The 12,576-nt window shown below is 40.1% G+C and overlaps 1 protein-coding gene across 1 annotated transcript in view; it reads right to left on the bottom strand.

Annotated features, from left to right (window-relative positions):
• Positions 1–1,115: 1,115 nt before the first annotated feature.
• SPEF2 (sperm flagellar 2) overlaps positions 1,116–12,576 on the bottom strand; it is a 193,620-nt gene continuing 182,159 nt past the window's right edge. The window contains exons 35-37 of the mRNA XM_023216523.2: positions 7,808–8,053; positions 7,509–7,631; positions 1,116–1,263 (exon numbers count right to left, since the gene is read on the bottom strand). Of these exons, the coding sequence (XP_023072291.2) occupies positions 1,174–1,263; positions 7,509–7,631; positions 7,808–8,053 (459 nt within the window). The 3' untranslated portion in view covers positions 1,116–1,173. The remainder of the gene's footprint in view (positions 1,264–7,508; positions 7,632–7,807; positions 8,054–12,576) is intronic.

Raw genomic sequence — 12,576 nt, 5'->3', positions numbered from 1 at the left:
TAAGAACAGAAACAGGATCACTGGTTACCCGGATACTGCAGTAATCCAAACGAGAGATGGTGATGGCTTGGACCAGACTTCCTGCGACAAAGAAGTAAAGAAGATCACGTTCTAGATGCATTTTCAGGGTCTATCCTACCTGATTTGGTGATAGACTGGAGGTAGGATATGAGAGAGAGAGGCAACTCAAGGATGACTTCAAGTTCTCTGGTTTGAATAGCAGGACACAGTTGCCTAAAATGAAAGAGGGCTTAGAGGAGCAGGTTTGAGGAAGAGGAAAATCAGAAATTCACCCCGGACACGCTGAGTTTGGGATGACTATTAGTCATCCATGTGGAAAATGGGGGGCCATTAAGACAGAGAAATTTGGATTATGGATGAAGGTAGGAATAGAAATTTCAGTGTTGGGAGACTCTATAATACCCGTGAAGTCATGGAAATCAGTGGATCATCCAGGGATTGACCATAGATGGAGAAGGCCCTCCTACACTCAGAGGTTGAGCAGAAGAGGAGGATCTAGTCAATGAGGAGACCCACAGGGGTTATCACAGAAGCAGCCCAGCCACTGAGAATACATCACCATTCTTGAAAGTTTCTTGATAAGTGTCATTGAATTTGAGTCACCAACTTATCAAGCAAAAAGATGAAATTGTACATCTATCTATGAAGGAAATATATTCTATTAAGAAATAATTACGAATAGATGATGGGAACAAAGCTTTACTAGCAGTTCAATTATGCAGCCTTCTTCTTGGCTACTGAAATAAACCTGGAAATTTTACTGCATATGGAGCAAGAACTATAAGATGTACCTAGAAGCACTGTGCTGATGTGGAGTTTTGGGGAAATTTTCACTATATCTGCCTAATGTAGATAGCCCTCATAGGGAGTTTTCATGACTTCTTTATTTTTGAACATATTGTTTTGGCGCCTTCCATTTTCAGAATCACTTCAAAATGCATGCTGTTTATTTTGGATTTTTACTTTGGTTTTCTTTTTCTCTCTTTATTATGAAATATTCTCCAAGTTAAGGAAGGTTCTCTTCAATGCTGATAATAAACTGGTAGGGTTCATTTCTATACTTAAAATCATAACATATATGACAAACACCATGGTCACATTTAATTTTTGCAAGATTTATTGCTGAATTACAAAAATCACACTCTTTTGTCCTCATTTCTTTTCCTCTGTATGTCTTGAAGGTGATCTCTCTCCATCACTTCCTTGTACATGTTCACTCCTTTGGAGAATTATTTTAATATCCTAAGACAAATGGTTCAAAGAGAAGTTACAAATGCTAATAAAGGATGATCAATACTATGCTACACAAATACTAATAAATGATCACATAGTACATGGCAACCATTAAACAGCTTTTATTTCTTTTTTTCCACTGAGCAAACTTCTCCATTTAGTTTTAATCCCACCCTGAGACTTACTACTTGTACCTTTGGAAAGCTATCTAAGATCTTGGAACCCCAGTTTCCATGCCTAATAATGCAGTTGTCATATTAGGTTAATTAACATTTGTAAAAGCAGTTACACAGAACCTGGCATATAATAAATCTGCAAGTTAAAAGATTATTTCCTTATGAATGAATACAAAAACCAGTATTCACCTTCTATGAAAGAAAATGCTAATGCTAAATTAATCATGTCTATAGATTTGTAGAATTTTAAAACAAAAGATTACTTTCCTGAAACTGTCTCATTCTTTCATTTAAAAAACATCAGGGAAAGAATGATCTGTTTTTCATTTGCTATACAGCTATCTTACATCTTAAATCACAGATATTTTTCAAAATATATTTAAACTATTATCACAATGTAGAAGGAGTACCAACACATGAAAAATACAGAATTGCATTTAGGTAGCTTTTAGGTTTTTTTTTTTTTATTTCACAAATTTAGAGAAGTGTTTTAACAATATAAGTTCCTTTTCCTCAGAGCTGAGTTTCAAAGACTTCAATTTGACTGTGATCATTTTAGTTGAGAAGACATGAATTTGTTCACCATTTGTGTTGACCCTTGCTTCTATGCATTGCTTCTATCAGTCACTGTGAGGGATCATAGTGAATCATTTTCTTTAGAGATCTTGTTCCTTATCTCCTAAAGCCACAGGTCAATGCTAAGTGAACCAAATGGAAAAGAAAACTGCTCCCCATTGACTTTTCTAGTCTTACCCAGTACAATGCTTTCATTTATTATTTATTTTTTTAGAAATGGAGTTTCGCTCTGTCACCCAGGCTGGAGTGCTGTGGCAAGACCATAGCTCACTGCAGCCTCAATCTCCGAGGCTCAAGAAATCCTCCCACCTCAGTTTTCTAAGTAGCTGGTACTACAGGCACATGTCATCACGTCCAGCTAATTTTAAAATTTTTTGTAGAGAGGAGTCTTGCTCTGTTGACCAGGTTTGTCTCAAACACCTGGCCTCAAGAAATCATCCCACCTCAGCCTCCCAAAGTGCTGGGATTACAGATGGGAACTGCTGTGCCCAGCCCACTACAATTCTTAATAACATGTCGTCTTTATATAGTATGTTTATAATAACTAATGTCATTTTAATATTATCAGAAGTTAATTTGAGGATGAAGGAACAAGCTAACTTGTGATTATCTGACACTCCATAGCATGGGGAAAATGATAAGCTCCAGATATATTTAAACCAGTTTTAGCTAAATTTATAGCTGAAATCAGGGACCATAATTTTCAGTAGCAGTGAATGGAGAAGAGCCTGTGAAAGCCAGAAAATGTTTGACACTGGTGCTTTGAAAACACAAAGCACTGAAGCAGCCATCATATTTTGTTATAAAGATAAAGAGAAGCTTAGAGAGTACTTTAAAGTCAGGTGCCTTGAAGACACAGAGGGATGAAAGTCTCCTTCAGTTCACACTTACAATTATAGGTATGTTATCCTAATGTAATTGGGTCCTGATTCATTTGTTCATAAGATATTTTTTGGTGATATTCTGATTTTAACATTAAAAGATTTCTTGCTGTCTCCCATTGAATATAAACCTCAATGATAAGGTAATATGCTTGATTTACAGATTTGTTATAAAAGATGTATAACAATTGAGTCTGTGTTCATCACAAGAGACTAAAGTTATTAAGTTTTTAGAGAAAATTGTTTATTCATTTACATTTATAAATATATATTTATCACAGGAAATTGACTTTGTTCACCAACAACGCAGTTCCAATATCCTCACTGATCTTGTTATATTTACACAAATCATTTTTTTAATAATTTAGGAGAATTATTTGAAAATAACATTTTTAAACAAGGCCTATGAAAGTGGAAATTAAATAAGTGACTTTAGCTGAATACCTATAATGTCCAACACAAAATCTGGAACTTCCACATAGGTATGGACCAGAGGCTTCCTGGGACGTGTTTGGACCCTTTATCATCATGGTCCTGCACCAGTGAAAGTCCTTCTTTTTTTCCAAAGATAAGACATATGCATTCAAGAGATTAGATGCCAGCTCACTAGTCCATCCACATATAATTGCACATGATTCAGAATTATTTACTGTGCACGGTAACTACTACAGACCAGCAGTAGTAGAAGGAGGTTGGTGCAAAAGTAATTGTGGTTCTTTGCCATTGAAAGTAATGGCAAAAACTACAACTACTTTTGCACCAACCTAATAGTAGTAGTAGTAGTAGTAGTAGTAGTAGTAGTAGTAGTAGTATGTCACATTTATTGAGTGCTTTCTATCTTCCAGGAACTGAGCTAAGTACTTTATATGTATTATCTCATTTAATCTGTACAATTCCCCCCCACCCCACCATGAGGTGACTATGATAATTGGCCCTGTTTTACAGATGCAGACACCAAGGCACTTTGAGGTCACTTACCTAAGGCCACACACTTCATAGGTATGAACCCAGTCAGTGAAGTTCCAGAGCCCACTCTCATAACCACAAAACCAGTCCACCTTAATACATTATTACAATTATGCATACTTAGTGTTTTCAAATATATATCTTAAAACATTGTCACTTCTAAACAAGAACCTTGTAAACATAAAGCTGTTAGGCAACAACCTTCACTTGCCACTGTTTATAATAGCAAACAACATTTTAACCTGAAAAACCACACTCTAGCTTTTGCTCTTCTTATCTTGAAAGATCTTCAAATGACATCACTGTGGTTGAAGTGTATTATAAAAATGTGATCTATTTACTTGTACATGGATATCTGAAGCAAAAAATGACAGGACAAGTGCAGTGGTTCTTCAAAGATTCTTTTCTCTCCATCCCTTCATTCCTTTTGTTGTTGTTGTTGTTAGCAAAAATGAGAATAGAACCCCTTACTGGAAAGGGACCCTTTTTTTCACTGTAAATATCAGAATTTAGACTTTTCAGGACACAGGCACAACTCTTCTTGATGGACCATCATACGAATGACTCCCACTGGTGGTAGTTTACTGGCCTCTAATTAGATTCCTTCGTGGAGTGACCAGGACGAGGTGTGGACGATGTGAGGAGGAAGAGTTAAACTAGATGACTCGGGTATATCTTAGAGAAACATTCTGGCAATGAACTCACTCACTAACTCACTCTCTGCTATGAGAATGCCAAGTGCTACTGGTATTGTGAAACTGGTTAACAGAAGACAGACACCCTCCGCTGGGCGGCTTTCAGCCAGAGGGGTACTGTGCACCAAGGAAGGTTTGGCAAATGTGCAGGCAGAGGTAGTTTTGGAGGTCAGAATGTCAGGATACTCCTGGAATACAGGGGGTAGGGCCTGAAATGTTAGGTATTCTGCCACACTTGGGACAGTTATCTTCAAAGAGGAACTGTGCTGCTCCAAATACCGATAGTACTTCAGTTAACATTGCTAATTGCTGACACTCCTTCAGAAATGAGGGGAATGTATAACTTAAACGGAGTCCTCTAGCACTTTGGGAGGCCGAGGCAGGTGGATCACCTGAGGTCAGGAGTTCGAGACCAGCCTGGCCAACATAGTGAAGCCCCATCTCTATAAAAATACAAAAAATTAGCTGGGTGTGGTGGCAGGCACCTGTCATCCCAGCTACTCAGGAGGCTGAGGCGGGAGAATCGCGTGAACCCGGGAGGTGGAGGTTGCAGTGAGCCCAGATCATGCCATTGCACTCCAGCCTGGGCAACAAGAACAAAACTGTCTCAAACAATAACAAAAAAAAAAAAAAAAAAAAGGCAGGGCAGGGAGTCCTATGGATGACAGCTTTCCTGGGAAGTCAGAGCACCTATTCGGAAAGGCTAACTCTTGAAGGCAGCCATCCGTTGGCTATTTTCTTTCCTCAAGCAAAATGTCAAATAGAATCTTCCCTGCAAGTTTATTGTATTTAATCACTCTGCTCAGAGTGAAGATATTTTCAAACCATCCTGACTTTGTGGGAGTCTTCTTCCCAGTATGAGAGGAAATAATTGCGGCATCAATTTATGCTCCTACTTGTAATCGGCAACATAAAATAAGTCCTATTTTACATAATCCCAAAGAATTTTGCAAATTATTTTACCGGTTCAACATAAGAGAGCTATTCCCTGATAAGTGGAGCAGGGCATGTAAGCTAAAATGCAGTCTAGAGAGATGGGCCTATGGAACCCACGTTGTGCAGGATGATATTACGGCACAGTATCCCCAAGGAATGCTTGGGGATGAAGAAATATCATATCATGCCCTGCTCAGCAGTCTGTTCATTCTCTCTTGCTTTTCAAATGGGATCCACATTTTCCTGTGTGATATCTGGGTTCTTCACAATCTGGCCTGATCTTACCAATTTAATGGGATCATTTTATACCTTTCCCAGGCTCTTCATGGGGTGGGGCTCCTGCAGTCCTTCTTCCATGCCTTCCCCAGACCTTGCCTTCACCCAGGACCCTGCTACCTCCCTACCCCAACAGCAAAATCCATGTAGACTTCCCTTTCCCTCTCTCTACTTTCCCAAACCCTGGCCATCGTTCAAGACCCAGTTTATTCCTTCTTGGGCAGACTCCCTCCATGCTTCCAGCACAAAAATGTCATGTATTGAATTCCTATAATTTTGCACTTGGTTGGTTTAACTTACATCATTTTCTTGAGATTCCCGCATATAAAAATTATCTTGCAAAAAGGGGTTAATTTTTTTTAGAGCAGTGACCAAATTATGTACTCAATTTTCTCTCTCCTATGGAAGCTTATGCCATGGGTCTCAGTAGTAGGTGATCAATATTGAATAGTACCCCTAACAGCCATCATTTCTGTAGTCCTTCCCTTGTGTCAGATACCATGCCAAGTGCTTTACACGCACGACCTCACTTAATCCTCACCATCACCCTTTCAATATGAATGTCTCATCCCCATTTAACAGATGAGAAAGCCAGGATTAAGAGAAAGGTAAGGTCAGGGAGCTACTGAGGGGTAGACCTGAGATTCAGTCCCATGACCTGAGTCCAGAGCCTGTGTTCTTAAATGCTATAATCGTATTTCATTACTGCATAGGCTTTGTGTCTAAACAGCTGCTAGCTTGTTAGAAATCAACTTCAGTTATACTAATACAGGCAGTAAAATTAATTTTAATATTAATTAATAATTTAATATTTTTAAAGAATCAGCAATTTAGAACAAAAACATTTAGGCACACAGAAAGATATTTAAGTCTGAAGAGTTTCATTTGTGTGTATAGGAAGAAAACGGCAAAATGTAACTTGTTGTCATTGAGAAGTGAACATACATAATCTACACTTTACCAAAGTGAAAGTGCTTTTATTTTCAACTCAGCAAACCCTTTGTAGTTCAATACACTACTCACAGGAGCCAAACAGGGAGACTTCATGTTAAACTGGTATCTGAGAGGGATGTAGTCCCACAGTATGAAAGGGAGTTGGTGTCAGCCTCTGCCTTCCTTAGCCCCTGCTGTTAAAGGCCCGGGACTCGCCTTAGCGGATGCACATTTAGCACGTGTGGTCCAGACCTGCTTGGTGGTTATGTGATTTCTGAGTTGCAGTTCTTCCTTTCTTCTGCTGGGTTTGTCCAGTTTCTCTGGGTTTGTCCTTAGTTTCTCCATCTTGCACACTGTTTTCCTGATGGAAGTGGTGCCCAACCTTTTGCACACACTATCATTTCCACTACAGAGATGATGTGTACCATGAGTGATTAGAGTACAATGAATATGTCAGCACTTGGCTGGAGATCATTGTCTTGGTTAGTTCTTTTTGGCAGGAGGAATCTTATTCTCCAAACTCTTCAATCACAGGCTAGGGTCACTACATGGCTACACTGACAATCCTAACACTGTCACCCAGCCAGCTTTAACTACCACCTATCAACTGTGCCTAAGCTGGCTGCCCTTTGGATATTTCAGGTTGACCTTTCTGGCCTGGTATGATTACCAGCTTAGCTTCTCCAGATTTTGGCCTGGCCTGGCCTGGCAGAGTCCAGTTTCTTTCTCTTCCATGCCAGCTCACATTTAGAAACATCGTAGCATGTCCTGAACCGGAGCCCAACCACATTAGAGCACTTTGGGGTAATACTCACAGGAAACTTATAGTCTGAATAATTTGAAATCAGGTCTTGAATAAAAGGATGCTTCAAGAGAACAGCAACTTCAATTGGCTCCAGGTTCTTGGCACCTAGGTCTTGAAATGTTTTTATGAAGCCCTTTAAAGAAGAAGAATATGAAGTCAATCAACCTTACAATCCAGTAGCTGTTAAAAAATAGTTGTATTTACTAAAAAGATTCTGTATAATTTCTATACAATGATATATTTTGAGAACCGTTCCATAAAAATATGCTCAGAATTGAGGCCAACTTTTTACAAAATAATCTAACCAACCTCTGCATAAATGTTCTCTATCTTTAGGTGGCTGGCAAATCTGTTAGAGTCCTGTGCTTCACTTCCCCCTTTGAACACTTTGAGTAATGTTTCCATGGAAATCTTTTCATTGTTTGTATTTTCAGGGATTTCTTCATCCTTCTGTTCCCTTTCCCCCCTGTTGTCTTTTAATTTCCTTTCTTCTCTTGCAGCATTTTCCTCAGGTTCAGAAAATTCCTCAGCTGGACTTGCATCAGTTGAGGAGGTCTGCAAAGTTAAATGAAGAGAACATGAAGTCAACCTGAAGTTTTTTCCACCAATAGAGACTTTTAGAATATACCAATTTCATAATCACACGCTTTTCATGAATGACAGAGCCTACCACAAACTAGCTAGCCAGTCTAGAAGACAATACACTAGCTGTCTTGAAAATCACAATGTCAAAATTCAAGACCAGTTTTACTTGTAGTGTATAGAAGCTTGTATAGTGTGGAGTGTGTCCTACATATCTTCATACATTCTTGGGCTGACTACACTGCCAGGTACTTCTACACCTGTAATAGATATAGATATACACATGTATATAGATGTTAAACGAGATTTGCTTTTGAAATTGATTGCAATTGAGAGGCTAAGGCAAGTCAATTGCTCTAGCTTGACAGATTCTAAGAGCTTCAGAAACATTTCTTTGGACACTGGAGGATATCCCAACTAAACACTCAGAAGGCAAAATGGAAAACAAATCCAGTATACAAAATCAGGTTGAGATTTTTACTGCTGCTCTTTGAAATTTGGCCAAAAGCCATGAACTCAGGCACTCATGAGTATGGTGAGAAGTAAATAGTTTCGATTTCTTATGTATCAAAAGCCTGAATGTATATATTCTTCTTATGTATCCTATCATTGACCCAGTAGTTACAGGACTAGGAATTGATCCTGAAGAAATATTCATTTGCACAAATACTTTTGTATATGGCTGTTCATTCAGAGTTACAGCAAAAATAGAAAACCTAAGATTCCAAAAAATTGGGGGAATGGTAATATGAACTCTATTTCTGCAATGGAATATTACACTGCCATTAAAAATGATGGTTTAGCAGAATTCTTAATAACACAAGAAAACACTCAGGATAGGATAAGTGCAAAAAGAAAGCAGAAAACAAAGTAATACATGCAGTAGGATACTTTGCTTATATATCTATACTATTGATGAAAATGGAAAGCAAACACATTAAAGAGTTAACAGTGGTGACTTCTGGATCAGAATAGACAATTTCCTTTGCTTTGTGCTTCTTACATTCTCTATAGTAAATTTGTGTGTATATGTGTGTGTATACATGTGTGTATGTATGTATGCTTCAATATTTGACAATTTGCCAAGAGAAAAAGCAGCATTTTGGCATTTTGGCTAGCCAGATGTCACAGAATATCTGAGATCTGATCTCCTTTATTCTAAAGAAGAAAAAAATGCGAATTTAGGAGGGTGCACAATGCTGTAAATATTTAATTCGGTAGAAGTATTAAGTCTATAGATTGTGCAAGCTCTTTCTAAATAGTCATGTAAATCTCACGTATGGAAGAATTATGATGCAGCATAAAATTAAGCCTCTGGTAGTCACATGTCCTTATAAAAAATTTGGAGGGACAGTGGACAGTGTAATGAAGGCAGGTTACATTTGCTATAGCTCTATGTGGTCACTTTGCCTTAGTTGGGTCTCTATATCCATTGTTAAGGTGGGAATTTAAGCTTGAAAAAAGCTTGAAAAAAGAAAGAGAGAAAAAAAAAGACAGAGAGGGAAAATTTTGGAATCAAAATCATACATATTTATATAATTTTCCTCCAGGCTTTTGTCCATATTAAACAATTGGAAATGCTACATGGCAGAAAAGTGAAATCAGCTTTAGTATTTCTACCCAGGAATCTTGGGGATGATTGCATTGGCTACCCATCAATAATTTTCCAGGGCAACGAAACAGTATAGTGAAATGAACATAGTTGTGATGTAAAACATCTTTCTGAGTGAGTCCAGGATGAATAAATTTCTATTTAGAGTGTAGCATAGGTTCTGTGTACCCAAGATAGAACATACCCAACATAGCTGTGGGCAAGCAAACGACTAGCTGCTTAGATGAGCAGATGATATCAGACTTAAGCAAAGAAGGAACCTGGCCTCTCTCAAACTCTTTCCGTAATTAGGGAGAAGCTTACTTTCAAAAGGCCTGATGTAAGCCTAATGGAATAAATGATTCCAAAGTCCTGATGTAAGCATAATGGAATAAATGATTTTATAAAAAATTTAAGAGGTAGCAATGTAAACATCTGAAATGTCAGAGTGAGTAATCCTTAACTTATTAGTGTCAGAGGATGCTTTTTACATGTTTGCTATTTTTGCTCTCTAGGGGGTTGGTACAGAATAGGCCTAGTGGCTCAGTGGGAGGGGAAGGAAGGGAGAGAGACTGAGATCAAACTGAAGAAGTTGGCATGGTCCTGCAGGGAGGGAAATGTGTGCAAGAGGCGGTGGTTATCTCCAACAGAGTCTCTGAAAGCTGGTGATGTTGAATGTGGGTGCAGGAACAAAACCAGTGAGGCCAATTTGGAGAAAAGCCAGTACTTTTGAATGAGCAATTATCAGTGGTATCAAAGATCTACAGAAGTCACATTATTATCTAAGCAGGGGAACAGATTGTGGTGCTGTCAAGCACTATGTCACACTTGGCTAACTCTCAGGACTCCCAACAAATATGTCCCCAGAGTGCTACCTGTGTGTCTTCCTGACCATGCATTTCTATCATTCAATCAGCTCAGTCTCACATCTCGGATGGCAGCACAGAGGTCTGTTCTTGGACTAATGTGGGCAAAGCCTCAAAGAGCAGAAGGGCATAGAAATGTATGTGTTTTCTACCCCAGGGCCTCAAACGCTCCTTGCCAAGATGTTTTTACAAGACTTTTGCAATGTGAGAGATTCAAGCTCACAATTTACTAACCCCATGCCACACAGGTGGCAGAATGAACCTTTTTCCCAAATGTCATTTATTTAAAGATCCACCTAGATTAGTGCATTACTGATGAATGCCTTGCTCTTAAATTTCTTTTAAATTACCCAAGAAGCTGTGGCTTTAAACAGAAGGCCTGAGCTGCATTGAATAAAATCAGCGCATGAATAGCAGAAATAGAGTAAAGAAGAATGAAACGCTGGGGAGATTTCCAGTTGTTTGTGTGGAAAGCAAAAGCAGAGATCTGATTGAATGGCTTGGGAGTGAATATGAATCTGCGGGAGGTGTTATTTCTGAGCATTATGGCTTCCTGGGACAGGGTTGCCCAGGAAACTGGAACACAGTGGAAATGGCACAGAAATGCAGTGCCACAGTTGGAGACAGCAGGATGAGGAGTGAGTGCGAATGAGGGAGGTGGGTGGCTCCTGTGTTCCAAATGCCCCTAGGGTTCACTCCAAGTCAGGGACAGGCCTGTGTGTGTGAGAGAGCCCTGTGCTCCATCCTGGCTCCACCTCCCACCCACTAGCTTAATCTCTGCAGTGCAGTGTTCTTGGTTCAATTCCTCCACGGCGTCTTTGGATTTAAAAGGAGCTCTTGAGAACAGCACTCAAGGAGAGCTGCTTCCCGGGTGGGAACACTAGCATACGGTGAATGCAGCACTCAGGGATGGAAGGCATTAAGCGTCTTCCTGTGCTAGCTAGCCTGGCTGCCAGCCTCAGAGACAACTGTCTGTTGCTATGGCAACAGCTCTAGCACAGGCTTCCTTTTTCCTGGCCTTTCATGCTCATCGCAGCCTCCTGGAGTCTGCTGTTGCCTCTGCCTGCCTGGAATGTCTGCTTTCCTCCTCTCTACCATGGAGACTAGACTAAACTCCATTCATTTCACTGTCCCTCTCTTCCTTCTCCCCTTCTTTCCTGGCCATGTTCACAAATACTAATCAAGCACTGGCTATGTGGCAGCACTTCAGAGGACATGAAGATGGGTAACAAGGTGTCCCAAACTCAAGGCAGGAACCATTTGGCAGTAGAAATAAATAGATAAGTGGTCCCCTGCCTGAAGGCCTAGGTCTCCTTATTTCCCTCCTTTTCCCGCTATAGTCTCTCCTCAACACAGAGAGATCCTGACTTAGTGAAACCGGGTGACTGCACTCTTCCAATGACTTCTCATCCTGTACAGAGTTAAAACTAACGTCCCTGCAGTGGCCCTCAGGGTCCTCTCCCTCTCACTTCCCTTCCCTATTACTCTCCTCCAGCCTGGTCCTCACCAGTTCTGCTGGCTAGCCCTAGTTCTTGGAACACAACAGTCATGGCCGCACTGAGGGGCTTTTGCACTCACTGTTGTCCTCACTTCAAGTGCTCGTGCCCCAGAGACCTGCAAGGCTCTCTCCCTCACCTTCTCCAGGCCTCTGTTCATATGTCTCTTCACAGGCGTTCTCTGGCCACCCTACTGAACATTGCAACCCCTATTCCCATGCCTGTATTTTCTCCCTGCATTCTTTTTTTTTTTTTCCATAGAATTTATCACTGTTTGATGTAGTCTCTATTTTGCTTATTTGTTTATTGCCTGTCTTCCTCCTGCCTGGAATAATTTTTGTTCACTGCCATACCCCCAAATCAAGAGTAGTCCCCAGCACAGGCAGGTGCTCAATAAATGTTTGTGGAAGCAGTGAATGTGTGTGTGAGGGTGCTCCGCCCTGCCAGGGAAGTTCTGGTTATAACCTGGGCCTTGCTGCGAGAGTGCTCAGTGTTGTCAGGAGACGCTTCGTCAAAGATGTGGCATTGCTGTAGGCCTTGGAT

This window comes from Piliocolobus tephrosceles, chromosome 4 (assembly GCF_002776525.5).
Source record: "Piliocolobus tephrosceles isolate RC106 chromosome 4, ASM277652v3, whole genome shotgun sequence".
Taxonomy (NCBI): domain Eukaryota; kingdom Metazoa; phylum Chordata; class Mammalia; order Primates; family Cercopithecidae; genus Piliocolobus; species Piliocolobus tephrosceles.
This window is presented reverse-complemented; position numbering and strand designations above follow the sequence as displayed.